This window comes from Nannobrachium achirus (assembly GCF_963921795.1).
Source record: "Nannobrachium achirus genome assembly, chromosome: 15".
Lineage (NCBI taxonomy): Eukaryota > Metazoa > Chordata > Actinopteri > Myctophiformes > Myctophidae > Nannobrachium > Nannobrachium achirus.
The window spans coordinates 38,139,036-38,160,679 of NC_137822.1; the positions used below are offsets into that span (position 1 = coordinate 38,139,036).

General features: G+C 43.4%; 1 protein-coding gene across 1 annotated transcript in view; it reads left to right on the top strand.

Moving 5' to 3' along the window:
- grin3bb (glutamate receptor, ionotropic, N-methyl-D-aspartate 3Bb) overlaps positions 1 to 21,644 on the top strand; it is a gene marked incomplete at both ends in the record, with an annotated part of 61,629 nt that overhangs the window by 32,494 nt on the left and 7,491 nt on the right. Inside the window, 10 exons of the mRNA XM_080743617.1 lie at positions 3,124 to 3,346; positions 5,489 to 5,698; positions 7,274 to 7,463; positions 8,371 to 8,468; positions 12,798 to 12,977; positions 13,520 to 13,700; positions 14,870 to 15,085; positions 16,431 to 16,576; positions 18,240 to 18,355; positions 19,400 to 19,551. Of these exons, the coding sequence (XP_080599743.1) occupies positions 3,124 to 3,346; positions 5,489 to 5,698; positions 7,274 to 7,463; positions 8,371 to 8,468; positions 12,798 to 12,977; positions 13,520 to 13,700; positions 14,870 to 15,085; positions 16,431 to 16,576; positions 18,240 to 18,355; positions 19,400 to 19,551 (1,712 nt within the window). The remainder of the gene's footprint in view (positions 1 to 3,123; positions 3,347 to 5,488; positions 5,699 to 7,273; positions 7,464 to 8,370; positions 8,469 to 12,797; positions 12,978 to 13,519; positions 13,701 to 14,869; positions 15,086 to 16,430; positions 16,577 to 18,239; positions 18,356 to 19,399; positions 19,552 to 21,644) is intronic.

The window sequence follows — 21,644 nt, forward strand, 5'->3', positions numbered from 1 at the left end:
CGCAACAGCGCCACTTGGTCACCAGCGGTATTGCAGGCTACATACATACCCACACGCATAATAATAACCTACACACACACTCACGCTTAGGAGTGGTGTGGCCACCGCTCAAAAATAGCTTATCAACAAGCTCAATGTTCTGCCAATCCACTGGAAATGTACTGTCTTGCCAATTGCAGGACGTGTAAAGTTTTGAGAAGGCACATCTGTAGTGAAGTTTCAGTTTTGTTTTACTTTTAACTATGTCATTAGCTTTAGTTGAAACAGCACTTCAGTCATTTTCAACCTTATCTTCATATAATTGGTCCTTACTATAATGCTCATTAGTCCTATAACTTCAACCTTATCTTCAATTGGTTCTCACTATAATGCTCACATAAATAATGTTCCTTTTATCATCACTCTTTAACAGCCTGTACTCAGTAGGACTACAGATGGAGATTAGCGTCTGGCTAACTCTGGCTCAGTTACCTGCGTGTGAAAACTGACATGTTGATTAATGTGCACTGTCCCTGGTAGATAAATAAATAAAACGAATGAAAAGGAACCATTTTCTGTTGGCTCTCATTAGTCAGTTGGGCTGTGGACAACCTGTCTCTTCCAGGAAAGTTAACATGCTGACATGGAAGCCATTCTTCATCTTCTTCTTCTTCTTCTAAGACAGAGAGAGAGAGAGAGAGAGAGAGAGAGAGAGAGAGAGAGGGAGAGAGAGAGAGAGAGAGAGAGAGAGAGATCTTGTTTGAAATGACCAAACCTGTGTACCAGTGGTAGGTGGGTTTCTGAACTGTCCACGGTAGCAGGAAAGGTCGACCTAAAACAAAGTCGACCCAAATTTGTTTCCCAACGGGTCTGTGGCCTTAAGTTAGAATAGACCAAAATCAAATCTTTGCTTCTGGGGGTCCCTGGAACAAAATATTTTGCGATTGGGGAACGTGGCCAAATACATATCATTCTGGTGGTCCTTGACATGACAAAGTTTTAGAAACAATGATAGCAACATAAGTTTTTTCAGGAAAACTGTTGGGATTTAGAAGACATTTTTTAGAATGTCTCTATCAGTGGTTAAGGACCCCCAAAATGTGTTTTTGGCCGCGGACCCCCATCTCAAAATATTTTGTTCCACGGTTGGACCCCTATCGCAAAATATTTTGTTCCAGGGACCCCCAGAAGCAAAGATTAGATTTTGGTCTATTCTGCATCTAGCTTAAGGTCACAGACCCGTTGGGAAACGAGTTTGGGTCGACTTTGTTTTAGGTCGACCCTCCTCTGAGAGTCGGAGTGAATAAACAGTAGTACTAGAGTACCAGTAGCAGTAGAAATAGTGCCATCTTATAATGAGCACTATTAAGGACCAATTATTAGATTTTAACTGCTTTAACATGCATTATTTTATACAGGATCTATACAAACTCATAGCGCGACACAGAGTGCTGCGAACATTGGTAACTCAAATCTTTATTTCTCAGGGTCCCCGGAAGTAAATATTTTTGATGGGGGGCCCACGGTCAAATACATATAGTTCTAGGGACCTTGACATTCAAAATGTTGAGCACCACTGATTTAGAAACATACGGTACGTTTTTTCAGAAAACCATCAGGATTTAGAAGACAGTTTTAGAATGGGCCTCAGGCCATTAGGCTTGAAGGCAAATCTTTAGATTTGAACCACTTTAAAGATGCAGTGCCATGATTTATTTCCCCCCTAAAACATGATTATCAGTTATTATGATTATACTAGGAGGAGGATTTTTCCCAAAAGAGTGTACAGAAAGAGTTGAGATTAGGTTTTTATGTGGGTGACCCAGCTGTAGTTAGCCACACCCACAGTGTTGGGTGAATGTTAAAAGGGGAGGGGATGATTATATGATGTAATTTAATCACTATTTTTGGATCTGCACTTTTGACCCACAAGGTGTCAGCCTCCAGGAAGAAATCCAAAATAAAAAAGTGAATACATAATTGCTCATTACAACCACACCAGGGGTTCTAATGAAATACTGTCAACCTCCTAGACACATGAAAACCAGAAAAAGTACAAAACTATGGCAGCACCTCTTTAACCATTATTGCATGCTTTAACTATAAAAAAAAATAGCAGATCTACAAGCTTACAGCACGGCACCGAGTGCCGCACTGCGAGCTTGTAGATCTACATTTTTTGAAAATTACATAAATTACATGTATTTGGCCGTGGACCCCCATCTCAAAATATGTTGTTCCAGGGACCCCCCCAGAAGCAAATTATATTTGAGTTACAAATTTAAAGTTAAAGTTAGTTTGAGTTACGCTTTTAACACTTTGCCGTCCGAAATAGAATGGTGGTTGGTAGATTAGCCGTGAAATTTCTATTATTGTATTGTGATCTGAGACATAATATTATGTTTATAAACATGAGCCCGCCGCCCCTCCTTCTTGGACAGCGCCGTTGTTTTTTTTTTTTTTTTTTTTTCCCAGGTCATTAGCTCACCGTGATTTTCTCGATCTCCGTTGGGATAGAATGGGGGTTTTGGCCGATCATCGATCTCCCAGTGCGTTTCGCGTGCGCGATCCGTTCACGTAAATGTCCCCGCAAATAGTCCATGTGTGACTCAAGAGCAGAACTGAAAACTTTCGCTAGCATAGCCCCAAGCATGGCTGCAGTAGGAGCACTAGTGTACAGACAGCAAACGGATTGCTGGGAGTAGCCTTGGAGAAGGAAAGGAGCTGACGTCACCTCTGCTTCATGTCAGACCGTGCATGAGCTATCAATGCACAAGTGGTGACTAGGGAAGGTTAGACGATCGCCGATTTTCGGATGAAAATCATTTATTTCGGTAAATACGGGAAAGTACGGGAAAAGACGACGTGGCTGCCCCTCCCCCCCAGGAAGTCCGATATAGTACGATTTTAACATTAAGGGGCTCCCCGTGGCTTACAAAGGGTTAAAAAGAAATATTCAAAGACTTTTTCAAAAATAGCAGATCTACAAGATCGCTAGTTCTGCTATTTTTCAATAGTTAAATCATTGAATAATTCTAGGCCTAAATGGGTTAATGATAACAAACAACTCTGCTGTGTGTGTGTGTGTGTGTGTGTGTGTGTGTGTGTGTGTGTGTGTGTGTGTGTGTGTGTGTGTGAGTCCAGACGCTCTGCAGTCCATCGGGGTGCCTCTGGGTCTCCTGGCCTACGGGGAGGTGGACAGGAAGCCCTTACGCTTCTACGTTGGCGACGCGTTGGATCTGATCGCTCGGGCGGTGGCCGCGGCAGCGTCCCAGAGGCCAGATCTGGAGTCGTTCCAGAACACGAACAACTGTCACGACAACCCCGGCGCACGCAGAGGGACGTCATCTGGACAGTACCTGGCCAGGTAAGCATGAGAGGTAGGCATGTAACCATTCACTCAACTCACCATACGATGCGAATCATCGTATGCTGGTGAGTTGAGTATCTGTTGAGTATCTGTTCACGATAAGATTTTTCACAATTTCTTTTTAAACAAATTTATTTTCCGGCCAAATCATTTTTAATTGTTATTATTTCTCACACAAATCCAGGATTAAAGGAGTAGTTCACCCCCAAAATGACTTTTTTTCTCTATTGAATACTCACACCATGGAGTGCAGTTGAATAATATTTTGGGGGTTTTGTCAAAAGACAATAACTCGATTACAATAAATGTACTCCCATTGATTCCGGATGGCTCCCCAATACAAATGCTATACTATAATCACATTTTTGTCTTAGGAATGTGACAAATACAAAAACATACTATTGAACTCAAGTCTCCATGGTGTGAGTAATCAATAGCAATAAAGTCATTTTAGGGGTGAACTACTCCTTTAACTGTGTTTTCTCTTATCTTCTTCTCAATACAGTAACAAATGACTGAAAACTATTTTTTAAATCAATTCTCTTCGAAAGTATCCTGTATTTTCTATTTTTTTTTGTCTTGTCTCGATTGCGCCCTCCGCTATTTGCATTGTGATACAATTTTCATTAAATCGATTTAAATAGTCAAGAGTTCGAATCGATTTGAATTGATTTACGATAAATCGTTACATGCCTAGAGGTGTGCATCTTCATTGGCCTCAAGATTCCATGCCATCGTGTTTTACCTGATAGTGATTAGATGGAACAACATGCTTCTGGTTGGCCTCGCTCCTTTGTATCTTGATGCCTAATTCAAACCCAGCCTGTATGTACAGTATGCGCACTAACTCAGAGGCAAGCAGTTATCTAATTCTCTCCAAACTTCTCTGCAACCATCCACCTTTCCACCTTTCACATGTGTCTCCACTGATCATAATCTCAAAATATTTGCCAATGGCTGGCTGGCATAGATAATTATGTGGACACACGCATGCATGCACAAGTACACACTAGGGATGGGACGATAAGCGATATAATATCATCGTTTATCGTGATAAAAAACACTTTTGTGTAGATTTAATTTATCGTGAAATCGTCCTCTGTCAAGCACTGGGATCAATTCACCTTTTATTTGCAGAGCTGCATATCCGGTACCATTTAAACCCTCTATAATTGGTAAAAGGTACTTTTAATATACATACTTGATACAGTATTTTTTCCACTCTATATCAAATGTCCGCCCCAGGATAATGGATTTTGATTGGATCCTTGATCAATTCCAAAACTTTTCCAGTACTGGAAAAAATATTTTTCTAATTTCAAAATATTTCCAGGAATTTCATGACCGTGGGAACCCTGATTGAATGAAGGTGCAATGACTGATATTTGTTGGTTAAAATAGTGAAAGGCATTGGTTATGACTTGTGTGAGTGGAACCCAAGTGCTCAGCAGGGGCAAATAAAGCGTTAGCCCACCTCCATTAACCACAAGGTTAATGCTGCTCTAGTCTCGCGTAGCCAGACAACTATTCCACAATCTCTGAATGCTATATGCTATATATGCTACGTAGAGCAGGGGATTTTCAAACTTTTTTGACTCAGGGCACCCCTGTAAATAACTTTTTCATCCACGGCACCCCTGAATTACACTGTTAAATTTTAGAATCTTACATCATATTGGAGAAATATCCATTTCCATCAGAACTGACTGACAATAACGTTATACTTGACGTTTAACCACTTGAACCCCGCCAGCATGCCTTTTCTGGGGGGAAGGTTCACCAAAATAGCCTATTTAAATCGATTTAATGAAAATTGTATCACAATGCAAATAGCGGAGGGCGCAATCGAGACAAGACAAAAAAAATAGAAAATACAGGATACTTTCGAAGAGAATTGATTTAAAAAATAGTTTTCAGTCATTTGTTACTGTATTGAGAAGAAGATAAGAGAAAACATTAAAAATGTCCGCCCCAGGATAATGGATTTTGATTACATCGTAAATCGCGATTTCTTTTGTCACAATAATCGTGATATGAAATTGTCATAATGTCCCATCCCTGGTACACACACGTTTACACGCACACACACACACTCTCACCGTGCAATAATGAATAATGATACGATGCGTTTTCCCCCAGCTTCCTGTCCAACGCGTCCTTCTCGGGTCTGACCGGCGCGGTGCGCGTCCAGCAGAACCTCTCCCTGGTGGTGACCTCCCAGAGGTTCCACATCTGGAGGCTGCGGCGGGACGCCCTGGCCCAGCCCACCTGGGTGACCGTGGGCCGCTGGGAGGCCGGGGGCCGCCTGGAGCTCATGGACCAGGAGGAGAGGCGGGGGGCGGGCGGGGGGCGCCAGGAGGGAGGGGAGGGAGAACCCGGGGGCAGAGGAAGAGGAGGAGGAGGAGGAGGCGATGGAAGGAGGTAAGGCTGGGCAATTGAACAGGGTTCCCACACATCTTTACCAATTCATTTCCAAAACATTTCCAAAACTTTTCCAGAATATTTAACCCGATTTCCAGGACTATATAACAATAATTCAGCTCAATAACGAGTCGCTTACTCCTATGTGCAATATGCCTAAAGACAGGTAGTGTATGCCAGTGGTTCTCAACCTTTTCAGGCTGTGACCCCCGAAATAATCATATTTGAACTGGGGACCCCCCACCCTGACGAGCACTAAGAGTAGAGGAATTTTGTATAACACGGTTTTATTGTGAAAATAGCCGATCTACATGCTCACAACGCCTCGCGTTGCGAGGCGTTGTGAGCATGTAGATCGGCTATTTTCACAATTTCTGCCTCTAATATTTGACAATTTGACCAATGTTTAATTTGTCATTTAAGAGGTATTAACAAAATCAATAACCAGAGACAATGCATAGCTATTCTTTCCAGGACCTTCCAGGATCCTTGATCAATTCCAAAACCTTTCCTGTACTGGAAAAAATATTTTTCTAATTTCAAAATATTTCCAGGAATTTCATGACCGTGGGAACCCTGATTGAATGAAGGTGCGATGACTGATATTTGTTGGTTAAAATAGTGAAAGGCATTGGTTATGACTTGTGTGAGTGGAACCCAAGTGCTCAGCAGGGGCAAATAAAGTGTTAAAGCCCACCTCCATTAACCACAAGGTTAATGCTGCTCTAGTCTCGCGTAGCCAGACAACTATTCCACAATCTCTGAATGCTATATGCTATATATGCTACGTAGAGCAGGGGATTTTCAAACTTTTTTGACTCAGGCGCACCCCTGTAAATAACTTTTTCATCCACGGCACCCCTGAATTACACTGTTAAATTTTAGAATCTTACATCATATTGGAGAAATATCCATTTCCATCAGAACTGACTGACAATAACGTTATACTTGACGTTTAACCACTTGAACCCCGCCAGCATGCCTTTTCTGGGGGGAAGGTTCACCAAAATAGCCGATCTACAGTTGTGACGCCTTGTGAGCTTGTAGATCTGCTATTTAATAATACACAATAATGAATAATGTGTGCCCGTTCTAAATGGGTCAAGTACATAGAGTTATAATAAGAATAGAGAGGACACCAGATATCCCCGCCCGTCCACTTGCATTGAGTTGCTCACCCAGCGCATGAGGCGTTTTCACCCCTCCTTCCGGCTAGTAAAACCGTGACGTAGTGGGGCCACTGTGACGCGTTTTGCGTCATAATTTGTGTTCATGGACGCGCTTCATGAACGAGCACTTCCGGTATGAACGCGCGTCAATACAAAGAAGCCTAGACGCGCGTTCATGTGAGTAGACCCAACTGCAGTACCTCAAAACGGCCACCATGTCCATTTGGTTTCAGGGCGCCCCCAGGGTTCTGGGGGCTTGGTCAAGTATCAAAACCTTTTGAAAATGTAGTAGGCTACTTTTCCCCACCATTGCCTCTATGGTCCCTCCATGCAGGAGGAGGCTGAGGAGGAGGTGGAAGGAGGGCATGCCGGTGGCAGGGACCAGGGTGAGGGTGGTGACCCTGGTGGAGCACCCCTTCGTGTTCACACGGGGCATGGACCGGGACGGGAGCTGCCCCGCGGGACGGCTCTGTTTGGACGCCAGCAGCAACAGCACGCACACGCTGGACACGCTGTTCCACCAGGTAGGCCTGTCACCAGACATTTTACATGACGATTCATTGTCACTCAAATAATTGCGATCAACAATTTAATTGTGTTTTTGTTGTTGACAATTACATTTCTGTTTGGCTTGTACTGTAGCCTTTGAAGTTGCACATGGCAGATACGACACATTACCTAAATATACAAAGAAATTACTGACATATTTGACAACTTTAAAGGAGTAGTTCACCCCCAAAATTACTTCTATTGATTAGTCATGCCATGGAGACTTAAGTTCAATAATATCTTTTGTATTCGTCGCATTCTTAAGACAAAACATTGATTATAGTCAATTTACCCCCATTGATTCTGAATGGGGACCCAAATGCATTTGGGGGAGAATCAATGGGTGTAAATTTACTTGACTCTTGACCCTAAATTATTCCCCCCCATTGATTCTGACGCAAATGCATTTGGGTCCCCATCCAGGGCCATGCATTTGGGTCCCCAGCCAGAATCAATGGGGGCAAATGTACTATAATCAATTATTTTGTCTTAGGAATGCGACAAATGCAACAAATATTATTGAACTCAAGTCTCCATGGCATGACTAATCATTTTGTGGGTGAACTACTCCTTTAAGACTTAAAAGAAACATCGATAGTGGAAATAGCCAATCTACAAGCTTGTAGATCTGCTATTGCCACAATTTCTGTTAAATATGTGAACGCTTTTCAACATGTAAACGATTATGACGATTATGACAATATAATTACGATTATGTCAAACAACTGTGACTGCCGGTCACAGTTATTACAAAAACCTGCAGCAATATTGTGTCACACGTTACTCTTTCTTGCCTGTCACACTGCCTGCGTTACTCTTGCCTGTCACACTGCCGGTCATACTGTCTGGGCTGTAATGCTTGCCTGTAACGCCTCCCTCCAGGTGTACGCGGGCAACGGCAGCCTCGTGGCCCACCACTACGGCAAGTGCTGCTACGGTTACTGCATCGACCTGCTGGAGAAACTGGCCGAGGACCTGAGGTGAATTTAAAATAATTTAAAAGAAGGGGCTTAAATAGCTTTGTGCCCACCTCCATCAGACTGTTGAACAGCTAGGTCTGGGGGAGGGTGCCTGGACAGCCCCCCCCCCCCCCCCCCCCCCCTCCCTTCAACTGATGGACATTTGCGGGCATATATGTTACGGATCATTATGTATCCTACTTACTTATTTATACATTGCTCTTATATATATTTTTTATATTATGCTTTAAAGAACTAGTTTTTAAACAAATAGTGTTTTTATTGTAGCAACATTTCTGTTTTTATGTACCGTGGCGTGAATGTATTATGTATGTTGTCTTTTTTAACCACTGCACAAACAAAGTTCCGAAAGGAAAATAAAGTTCTTTGAATTTAATTGAATTGAATTGTGACACCACTGAGATGAGATGAGGCCATTACAGGGTTTCTCAAAGTGGGTTTGCCGTGATGCAAGCCATGCAGGGGTACTCAGAATGCTTTGATGATATTTGGAATTCACCCAATATCACTTCAGTTTGACCACGTGCATTGTACTCGACAGGTTATTTTTCCATCTTCTACACCAGGGGTGGGCAACTTTGATGATGGAGAGGGCCACTATATTTCCAACATCACTCCAGAGGGCCACATTGCATATATTGCTATGTCCTACTTTGTCACATCTCATACAAAAGAAGCAAAAATAGCAGATCTACAAGCTCAAAACTATTTTTGCTTCTTTTGAATTGGAATCCTGAATTATGTTTTGTTATTTTTGAATTGGAATCCTGAAATGTAACATTTAGTTATATAGGCCTACTCATGTTAACTTTATGAACTTAAAGTTGTACCATGTAACTTTTTTTATAAAACAAATCTTAAAATTGTCCTAACTGTTAAATCGCTAAAGTTTTAGAACACCCACTCCGTTATTTTCAGCTTCTGAAGCCTTCTCTTTATATGTTTTCTATGATCCTGGCCGTGGACCGGATTTCGCGCCAAAATGACGTAATCTGCATCATCTGTATACGTTGTGTATACGTTGCCCAATCACATCGCCGATCATGCACACATGGTACACTACCGGCCAATCACAGCGCATCTTGAAGTGGGGTCGCCATATTTGTAGTCGCCCGTGTGTCTCTTTACTCAAAAGTTAATCTCGCCTACCAGGCAGGGTGAAGTAGTCCGTTTCTCCGGAATGCCTGAACGCACAGGAACCAGGGACCCCTCTAAAGATAGCTCTCGGCGTTGTGGAGGCAGACGCGGGGGTGTGAAGGTACGAAAAACGGGCGAAAGACGCGAACGCGACCGTGGTTTGCTATAGGGCTACTGACCACTAGTTGAGCATCTTACACAGTATAGCTTTAAATACAAATAAATACATTGGACATAAAAAAAAAACACATTTTAATATACTAGTAATTAAGCTACTAACTAATATAGACTGAAGGAATTAAAGCAGGTCATGTTTGGAATTGTAACAGCTGAAATCAATAATATATCTGTATTCCAGTATCAACCTGCGGGCCGCATTAAGTGAAGGTGCATGGGGGCCGCATGTGGTCCCCGGGCCGCCAGTTGCCCATGTATGTTCTACACCAACTCTGAATGTGCCCACCAAAATATGGATGCTGGCAGGGTTCAAGTGGTTAAACGTATTAAGTTATTTTCAATGCGAGACCAGTATGTTCTCTCAAATCTTTATATAGTAAGGTTATTCTCCTCAAAACTGTCCGACAATATTATAGACAGGGCCTTTAGCCAATGAGGGAGCAGCGTTCTTGATGACATCACCACCAACAAGTGTGACCTGATATAAATAACAACAACACCCACATGAAATCTTTTGGAGTTTTGGAAATATTTAACTTTAAGCACCAAATGTAGCTCTTTATGCCCATACATGGTGTTCCATGGTGTTCCATGCAAGCCCACACTGTTTCGTAGGAACAGTATTTCTAGTGAAAACTGATATTCACTAGTTTTCCTCCGTGACATATTTACAGTAGGATAGTAAGATAGATACATACATGTATCTTATGGGAAATTTGCCAAAATATAACAGCAGTAAGATTCCCTAGGGTGAGAAGTGATCTCGCCCTAAAGGGCGAGGTCGCACTGAAACAACAGAGACTGACACAATATGTCCATGTATGGGCATTCCCTGATATGGGCTTATTATTGCTGATGACATCAGGGATCTTAGCCATATAAATGGTAAATGGTGCATTTATATAGCGCTTTTATCCAAAACGCTTTACAGAGATTGTGCATTACATTCACCCATTCACGCACTGCACATTCATACACCGGTGGCGGAGGAAACCATGCAAGGCACCAACCAGCTCACCGGGGGCAATGTGGAGTTCAGAGTCTTGCCCAAGGACCCTTCGACATTAACTCAGGGGGAGCCCGGATTCGAACTGGGAACCCTTCGGCTTTGGGAACCCTTCGTGCTCTAATAACGGTTTCTCTACCCCTGAGCTATGCCGCCCCACCATATAGATGCCTTAATGGTCCACGTCACATTGATATAAACCAGTATGCGCACGCCGGTCGGCACCAAATGAACCCCACCGTTCATAGGATGCAATGGATGGCACTCGTGTTTAAAAATGCATTCCATCAAACTTTCAGATGCCGTTTTTCTCCCAGTGTGGAGGAAGAATGCTTAGGATTTTTACTGTAAATTCTCACTCTTGAAATATATAATCCTTAGTTTCTGTTGATTGTAAACAATAATAGCGATTCAAAACAGTTGTCCTTCAAACCCCACCTCTATTCACCGTCATCAGAACAGGAGCGCTCCTCATGATCACCCACCCGATCCACTGGATCACCAGAGCGTCTACAGCTCGCCCAGCTGCAGTCCATGAAGCCTAATTATGCTCCGTCCTGCGACGGTGTCGCGCGCAGAGCCGCAGACCTCCAAGCTCAGAAGGGTTGCATTGGTGACGCGATGTGAGTTTGTATATCAGCTACTCTTGACGCGGAATACCGTTGCGCAATGAAGTATATATGTCTCGATAAGGGCGCACCCCATGGGAGCACCTCACTAGCACACAAGAGGAGGTTGAATAACCAGTGCTCCCCAAAACAACAAGTTTGGGGATCTGTTGGGAATTGATTACATGATACAGTCAGCTGTGCATTCAGTCTCAATGTTTGTAAACAAATAATTGGTCTATATGGAGCGTGGTTTGAGGCGTGGTTTGAGGCGTGACATGAGACGTGACGGACGGACAGACATGATCTGCATGTTTTCATAAATCCCACCTACGGCTACGGTCGCAATAGGATTCCAAAAATGTGTAATTCATGGGTGCTGTGGATGAAAAGGTTATTTACAGGGGTGACCTGAGTAAAAAACAAAAAAAAAACATTTGAGAACCACTGGACTATTTAAGCTTTATTTATCCAGCATCGGCATGCAGAGCACGAGTGCTCTTTTTCAGCAATGTTCTGCATTAGTCACACAGAGAACAGACACACTTAACGAATAATGAATAATGATCGAATAACATGCTGCCAGCGTTATCTACCTGCAAATGCATTTTTGGTTGTGATGTCATGACGATTTGGTCCATATCGCTTGGGATTATAGTAGGAGTAGTAAAATGTTGTGTGTTGATTTTGACTCATGTTGTCTTTGCTCATGTAACGCACAGGATTAGAAATCGGGTCTCCTGCATGAAAGTACAACATCTTAACCATCAGACCAAACAGATATCCCTATGGTCTCCTTTGGTCTGGGGGAGATTCTAGACTTATGAGGCCAACGGGCTGAGGCAGTGAGTCTCTCTGCCAGGGACGTGCTGGCCATTGGGAAAAGCGGGACAGCGGCCGGGAATGAACGGCCGGTCCGGTTCCTTTAGAAAAAAAAAATAATAATAAATTTCGTAAACAAAGTAAATCGTCACTGTCGGGCAGAAACCTTGTATCACCAAGTACATTTTTTCGCAAAGCAAAGCCCTGCTTCATCATACAAGGTCGTCGCACAAAAGTAGTGAAAACAGCAGATCTACAAGCACACAACGTGCTTGTAGATCGGCTGTTTTCATTGGTATAAATCATTTTTTTAAATGATAAATACAAAACAAACAGTTTTGGACATACAAGGTTTCCACCCGACAACAACGAAATATAACTCATGTAATTGGCCCACTGGCTTGTCACTTGTCATGATCTGAAATGGCAAATCTTTGAGTAGCAGCAGCGCTATAGAGAGATCTCTCTCTCTCTATGGCGCACAATGAGGGCCTCTCCAACTCTTTTTCCCAGGCTGAATCAGGGGCCCAGCATGTCCCTGCTCTCTGCTACACTCACATAATATTGATCTCGTCTAAGGTTCGAGTTTGAGCTGTACATCGTCGGGGATGGTAAATACGGGGCGCTGAAGGCGGGCCGCTGGACGGGGCTGGTAGGAGACCTCCGCCACGGTGTGGCTGACCTGGCCGTCACCTCCTTCAGCATCAACTCCGCCCGGAGCCGCGTGGTGGACTTCACCTCTCCCTTCTACTCTACCAGGCACGTGCACACATACATAGACATGTAGCCCCTGCCCTTTTATCCATCTGCATAAAAAGTGCCCTCTCCAGACCATGAATTCAGTTTTTACTATTGTGTCCTCTTTCCATGCCATACCTGAAGGCAGCATTCAAGAGAATTGCCTTGTCCAAACCCTCCTGAACTTGAATGCAAGGTTCAAGGTTGTACTTTATTGTTATGTCTTTTGTACAGGTACATAAGAGTAAAACGTATTTTAGTTTGGCATCCTTCAGACAATTCAGTGGCGTATATATAATAACAGCAAACAATATAACAGCAAACAACAAAATCTAAAAAGAAAGTAATAATAAAGATCATCATCTATATGTTATTGCCCTCTCTGTGTAGAAATCCATGCCCTTACGCCACATCTTCTGTATTGACTTGATATGCTTAGTTTTGTGGTATCACACACCGAAAATAGCCGACGTCTGCTATTTTCAATATTTTCACAAAAAGAGATTTAGAGATTTCAACCCCTGCCTCTCTAACATTCTTCGCACATCCCTGTTCTCCACCAGCCTGGGCATCCTGGTGCGCACCCGGGACACGGCCTTCCCCGTGGGGGCCTTCATGTGGCCGCTGCACTGGTCCATGTGGGTGGGCATCTTCGTGGCGCTGCACATCACCGCTCTCTTCCTCACCCTGTACGAGTGGAAGAGCCCCTTCGGGATGACGCCCCACGGACGCAACCGAGTTAAGGTGAACGTCAAACTACGTGTTCAAATATTTGGATTCGGATCAGGGCTCACTGTTAAGCATTGGAAGCCCAGAAGCCAGGAATGGAATTATGATGCGGAGAGAGTGGGGTTGAGTAAAAACTTAAACTTTACTTGTAAAGACAGGGTAGAAACAAAACAGCATGTAGGACTCACTCTAAGTCGCAGGAAATATCAACTAAGGTACTACACCACACAGGGCAGATACAACAAGAGCAAACGTAGCCAGACACAAGGAGCCAGGAGCGTAAATGAAGAGCGGGATCAAAAACTATAGTTCAACAGGTAGTGAGACAGCCAACAGTGGAAATGAACAAGCGAGGTGCATTAAATACAAGAGTCAATAAATCACAACAGCGTGCAGCTGTGTGGCCTGGGAGGAGTCAGTCAATTCACAGTCAGTGGGAACAGGTGAGGCGAAAAGGTAGGAGAAGAACGGGGGAAAACCCAACATCTGGCTTTGTCCGGCCTCTGAAATGTGGCCTGTACATCTGGCCTACATCTTGGCACAAGTGCTCAAAGTTTGTCATACGCCCAGGATCACATTGGCTTTGTGGGACTCTTAATAAAATGTACTCATAAATAGCACCGTTTACTTCACAAAAAGTGTGTTTTTGTTTTTTATACCTGGACTCACAGTTACTGTATACCATGTATAAGGTTAACCACAATGGTTATTAAAGATTTGTTTTTGGTCTTTTATGCCTTTATTGATAGGACAGTAGAGATGGGGAGTGACACGTGGCAAAGGCCGCCAAGCATCCATGCCTATGTGGCAAAGCCTAAGTGGCATGCGCCTGGACCAGTAGGCCAGCGGGCGCCCCAACACAATGGTTATTAGGTGAAAAGTTAGGTGTAAATCTGAGGTATTCTAGATATTTACTAACCCTACACCGAGGGATCACAGGACTGAGGGAACATACGTATATCGTCGTTGTCGGGTGGAAACCTCGTATCTCCAAGTTTCGTATCTCCAAGCACACAACGCCTCGCGCTGCGAGGCGTTGTGTGCTTGTAGATCGTCTGTTTTAACTAGTTTAAATAATTTTTAAAATGAAAAATGCAAAACGAATGGTTTTGGACATACAAGGTTTTCACCCGACAGCGACGATATGCATGACCCCTGCCTCATTACGATGTTTCTCATTAAAGGTGTTCTCGTACTCGTCAGCCCTCAACCTGTGCTGGGCCATCCTGTTTGGACGAACCGTGGCGTCCAAGACGCCCAAGTGCTGGACGGGCCGCTTCCTCATGAACCTGTGGGCCATCTTCTGCCTGCTGGTCCTGTCCAGCTACACGGCCAACCTGGCCGCCGTCATGGTCGGGGAGAAGTCCTTCGAAGATGTGACCGGCATCCATGACGCTAAGGTGAGACTGGTGTCTGTTTTGTTGTAAGTTTCAAAAATCACAGCTTGTAGAGTGAGTAGTTTCGGGATTTGTAGAACGAGGAGTGTATTATTATTAGGGCATAAGAGGTTAACATGTTTGAAAAACATGCGTGCATGTGCATGCATGTGCGTGCCTGTGCGTGCGTGCAGGCAGCTTTTGATTTAAGGGAGAGTAAAACAGTTTGGGAACCACAGGAGCCTGGTTGATGGGTACCAAGGTCCATCCTGATTTTGCAGTCCTGGACCATTGGTTTTCAATCAGTGGTCCTTGAGGGGGTCCCCAGCTAAATGACAGAGAGTTGGTAACCAAATGGACCCTTATGGTACCGCATTAATACAGCATGGAATTGTGGACAAAATCTTATCCAACGACAACAAAATATTTTAAACTTTGGGTCTGAGAGGCTAAATCTCATCAAATGGTGGTCTGTGGCAATAATGGACCTTGATATGAAAAGGGTTGAAAACCACCACCGATTGCTGATGTACTTTGTCAAAAGTGCTAAATCTATAGAAATCAATGTGATAAACATAGTTTCTATTGAGAACAATTAACTTATGAGTAGGGATGCCCCGATCACGTTTTTTTGCTTCCGATCCCGATCAAATATATTTGCTCCCGATTCGATCCCGATCCTTCCCGATCCGATCTTTCGGCAATGCATTAAGGAAAAATAAAAGAAAAATGCTTTTATGTTGTCCTTTAAGGTTGTTTTTTTTTAAAAATTTAAATAACAGTATCCGTTCTATCCAAGCTTCTTTTTTCACTTAGTGCAGCATTGTATCAAAACAAATAAAAAATAAAGCTTGTTATCAGCATAGATATTTTTTAAATATATAAAGACAAGGTGTTTCACAATATTTTTCTCCCGATTGCGATCTTTTGAAATCGGCCCCAATCTCCCAATCCCCATCTGGGCATCCCTACTTATGAGCAAAAGTGTTTAATAAAACTTTTTTTTAATCTATTTCTTTTATTTCTGGAAATGTAATGTGATGTTGTACCATCAAATGAGGTTATTTGCGGTCTGCCGCTGCCTCCAGACCCCGTTATACCAGCTCATCTGTTCACACGTCAACACCACCTGGTGAGGCGGCGGCGCGTCTCATTGTAACAGTAATGCAATCACAATGACCATATTTGCATCAGCTGGAAGCAGATTTATCCACCGTGTTGGGGTTATTAACATTTCAAAGTTATTGAATAATTATTTGAGACACACACAGGTGTTAGGCAAATCCTTGGCTGGGTGAAACAACACAGCTTTCACCATAGGAACTGTTTCCTAATCTCCTTAGCTCCCCTCCTCTCCCTGTTTGTGCAGCTTCAGCACCCGTCTGGAGGTTTCCGTTTTGGGACGGTGAAGGAGAGCAGTGCTGAGGATTACATGAAGAAGAGTTTACCAGAGATGCACGAGTACATGAAGCGCTTCAACGAGCCCACCACTCCACACGGTGTCGCCACTCTTAAGTAAGAAAACTACCACTCCACACGGTGTCGCCACTCTTAAGTAAGAAAACTACCACTCCACACGGTGTCGCCACTCTTAACTCATCTAGTGCCGTTTGCGTGATGTCACGCAATAAGTACTAGAGTACTTACAGTGCCGAATGCGTGATGTCGCGCAAAAAGTAATAAATTACTGTAACGTTGAGTACATTACCGAGTAGAATGGCCGGATGTCCGGAGACGAAAATCCGCGCTGATTTGTCATCATCACGGCTCCACGAGCACACAATAGTCATCCCATAACATTGAGGTGGACGGCCGATCTCATCTTTAATGTCCATTATCTCAAAACAACACTTTAGAAGCGAAGATGGAGGCAGATGCTCGCTTATATAACACATGTATAAACGCTCCATTGCAATCCAGCATGGCACCACGTAAACAATGATCGGTTCCGGCGCACGACCCGATGACGTCAGACCGGAAGTGATCACGCTGTGGCACTTCTGGCTTTCAAAATAAGAGAGTGCAAGCGGATGGAGCCTGCGTGAGGCACTCTGGACATCATTGCGACCGAAAATCGCGGGCACAAAATGAGTTAAGTAAGAAAACTACCACTCCACACGGTGTCGCCACTCTTAAGTAAGAAAACTACCACTCCACACGGTGTCGCCACTCTTAAGTAAGAAAACTACCTCTCCACACGGTGTCGCCACTCTTAAGTAAGAAAACTACCACTCCACACGGTGTCGCCACTCTTGAGTAAGAAAACTACCTCTCCACACGGTGTCGCCACTCTTGAGTAAGAAAACTACCTCTCCACACCACTCTTAACCACCACTCCAAAATCAATTTAACTACATATCGTCACTGTTGGGGGGAAACCTTGTATGTCCCAAGCTTTTACTTTTTCAGGAAATGGAAGAAGAGGGAAAAAAGAACGGATCCAATGTACACCACGATCTGACACATTGTCAGCTTGTAGATCAGCTATTTTCACTACTCTGGGATACATTTTTGTGTATTCTTATAACCAAAAGTCCCTAGAAGTCGCATTTTCGTGACTTCCGGAAGACGCAATCACGCTCTGATCAGTGTGGGTTAGGGTTAGGGTTAGGGTGTGTAGAGTAGAGTCCATTGATCTCATACACAGACATAAAAAGGTAGACGCCTCTTCCGGCTCTCTGGTACCCGTCTCGCCTTGGTGGGCCTTTTTGATTGACAGGCTTGGAATTCTTCTGTGTCGTAACAGACACGGAAGGTCGGTAGGCAAATCAGAGGCAGGTGGGGGTGGGTCTTTTCCTACGCAGCTAGCTCTAGTCCCGGAAAAGACGCGTTGTGATTGGCCAGTAGTTTTTTGAGTGGCAGCCTGCCCTCGACACTTCCTCTTTTGAGCCCACCAAGGCGAGACGGGTCGCTCCAATCAACTGCAGCGGGTGGACGAGGTATCTAGCTTTTTATATCTGTGATCTCATAGCCCGGAGGGGACGGCATCGTTGGCTGCCGCTTTGATTGGTCAAACCAAAACACACCCCTTGCTGTTTCTGAGGCTAAACTTAGCCAAAACGGTGGAATAAAGCCATTTCCTGGCATCTTTAACAATTAGGTTATATTTAGTCATATAATATCTAATAATACGATTCAAGTAATATCTAGTAGAATAATGTGTGTCTGTGTGTTGAAGGACAGATCCTCCTCATCTGGATGCGTTCATCATGGACAAAGCACTGCTGGACTATGAGGTTTCCATCGACGCAGACTGTAAACTGGCTACTGTTGGAAAGCCCTTTGCTATAGAGGGTAAGGGCAACGACTCTAATCAGTTGAAGCACTTTAACTCTATACAGTATGTACATCGGATATTTGAAAAATGTTGAGCTTCTTCAATCTTCATAATCTTTTTAGATGGGGGTCTGGGGGCAAATCCAATTAATTTGGGGGTCCTAGCATCTACAATAACAGTTTAATTGGGACCATCAGGTCACAAGTTACTATGAAAACCTTCACCTTCCCTCCGTCAGTCCCTCCGTCTGTCCGTCACATCACGTCACACTTTTGGCCCTACTCTTATCTCCGGCTAACCTGACTTTCGCCAGATGGTGGCAGCATTGCTTATGCATTGCTTTACCATCTGGGCTCGATCCAGCACAGTTGATAACACTCGTAAAGTCCCGGGCCGGACCAATCAGCGGCAGCTATGGGCGGGCTCTGAGCGGCTCTGAGCCAATAGAGTCTGATTGCAGACCACGTGGAAACCCAGGAGGCGGATTCTGGGTGCAACGTCATGCAGACAGGCCAATATGAGTGGTTGGAGTTGGCACAGCCATATCCAATCACCTGCTTTAGAATTTGAAAAAATGGCCCGCCCCTTACATCGGTTGTGCTGGACCGAGCGTTAAAGCAGAGCGTTATGCAGGCATACGCAATGCTGCAAACCATCTGGCGAAAGTCAGGTTAATCTCCGGCACCGTTGCCCCAATCCATGCCACACTTTGCACACACACTCTTTGGCTATCAAACCACAACCTCCGCCCCTGATTTCTCACATGCCCCTGTTCTAGCACCACCATGAGGCTGCGTATATACATATGTGACCTGACGGTCGCTTATCTCCCGATTAGGGAGTCTTACTGGTAAGAATGTGCTGTTTATTAGAAGTCTGCATCTGATTCTGCACCCATGAATCACAGTGTGTAAGGTAAACCAGCCCTTGTTCTTAGCCGTCATTCAGATAATTAATGTTATTTTATTAGATTGTTAAGTTGATTAAAAACACAACCTCTCAGCTCACCCATACAAAGTACATGTTTTATGAGTATAGTAGTATATTGTTTATTGTTTCAGGTTATGGGATCGGGCTTCCCCAGAACTCTGCTCTAACGTCCAACATCTCAGAGTTCATCAGCAGATATAAATCACATGGTTTTATGGACATGCTTCACGACAAATGGTACAAGGTGGTTCCCTGCGGAAAGAGAATGTTCGCTGTCACCGAGGTGAGTCGCTGTGTACGTTTGCTGTGTGTGTGTGTGTGTGTGTGTGTGTGTGTGTGTGTGTGTGTGTGTGTGTGTGTGTGCGTGTGCGTGTGCGCAGGGGCGGTTTTTATAAACTGGGGGCTCCCCACAAAGATAGTAAAAGAGGCCCCCCCATAAGCACGTGTGAACAATAGGTATGCGCGAAAAACAGTATGCGCGCGCGCGAAGCGCAGGAATTAAAAATGCCACCCTCCAACTCAATACCTATTCTGAAAAAGTGATGATTTAGCATGACAAGACAATGAACTTGACAAGACAATGAAGAGCAGAGGCAGAGGAAGCCTATTTGTTGTCATTATGGTTGGTTTTAAATACCTAAGGGAGGGGTCGTTTTTTATTGAGGGGTGTTACTGGAGGAAAATAGGGGAGGGTCATGCTATTTCAATTTCAGTCCTAGGGAGGGTCTGCTGATTTCACTTTGAATTCAAGGGAGGGTCATGCAATTTGTCAAAAGCAAACAATGGCTCCAGAGGTACAGGCACTTATGCAACCATTGTCAACAGCCTTCTGCTTCATTTAATGACAAACCCTGGGTGCCATCCCTGGAAATGCCCCACAGTCACTGCAGTTAGTGTGAATGAACTGAAGTGGCTGTGTTTATACTACAATGTATTTTCCTAAAACAATGGAGAGCTGTGTAAGGCAGCAACAATGGTTGTCAGAACTGTATCCCCCCTCCCTAAAGTAAAAAGTGAAAAGGTGCTAAAAAGAATTAACGACCGCTCGTTGAAAATGCGTATTTGACCCAGATTTGACGACAGGCAATCAACAGCACAAAATGAATGGCAGCAGTTACAAGCCTTCTCTGTGTTGTGCACATGTGTCAACTGTTTAATCTGTAACCTAGATGTCAAATAACCTGTTCTCAACCTGTGAGAACTTCTCACCTTTTATGTGATGTCCACGTTGACTTTTACACTAGCAGCACTATAGGCTACTCACTGTGTGTTACTTTAGTTTGGAGGGTGTGTTAGTTTATATTTGGAAATGTGTTTTTGGGATGAAGTGCAGCTGGGATCTCAATGCATTATATTAGCCTATTCATTATTGTTCATTGCTGCTGCCGCCCGCACCCGTTTTTAACAATAAAAAAAATCCTAATTATTTACAGTAAAAAAAGAAAGAAAGAAAAAAAATCTCTGTTCTGTTCTCGCCACTGGTTAGGAATATAATAATATAGGTTTTATAGGCATAATTTTACTGTGGTAAATGCCATGTTGTAGGGGAGGGTCAATCTTTTTTATTTTAATGCTTGGGGAGGGTCACTGATTTTTTCCCCAATTGAGAGGGAGGGTCATGGCATTTTATAAAAGGGCTTATACATTTTCTCCAGTAACACCCCTCAATAAAAAACGACCCCTCCCTAACCACAATCATTTTGGATCTATTTGATTAATTTAAGAAGAGTACAGTAAGGTAAGTAAGGTAATCAAAGGTATATATAGAGTAGGCCTATATGTATATTTTTATACAGGACATATTTGATGCAGGACAATAATTATTTTAATAACAATAAGGGAATATCAGTGAATAATAATACTTTAAAATGTATATTTTTACAATTTCTTTTTAATTATTATTTTTCAAAATTTAGATAAAATAATTTATTTTCTTAACATCATTAATTTTCAAGCCTAATATGTGTAATCTTTGAGTATAGTTTGGATATTGCACGTATGTACAGGAAATTCATAGAGAGACAAGAGAGAGAGCTGATCACTTAACATACCAATCAATCAACTCAATTGTCGCCAGCTGGTCTCTGTGTGAAATCTATTGACTCCAGTGAGCAGTTGGTCAATTCTTTAAAAAATCATAACTCTTGACAGGAATGGGCTAGAGACTTACTTTTTTTCCTAAATGCTCAGAATAATGCCTCAGGGCTATACGCAGTTGCGTAGTCTGCGTAGAGCAAATGCCCGCCCCTGCGTGTGCGTGCGTGCGTGCGTGTGTGTGTGCGCGTGTTCACATTACTGAACACATTACTGTACTTTGCGCTGGACATTGTGTAGGTGAAATTACAGTAGACAGTAGATTATACATCGGACACCATA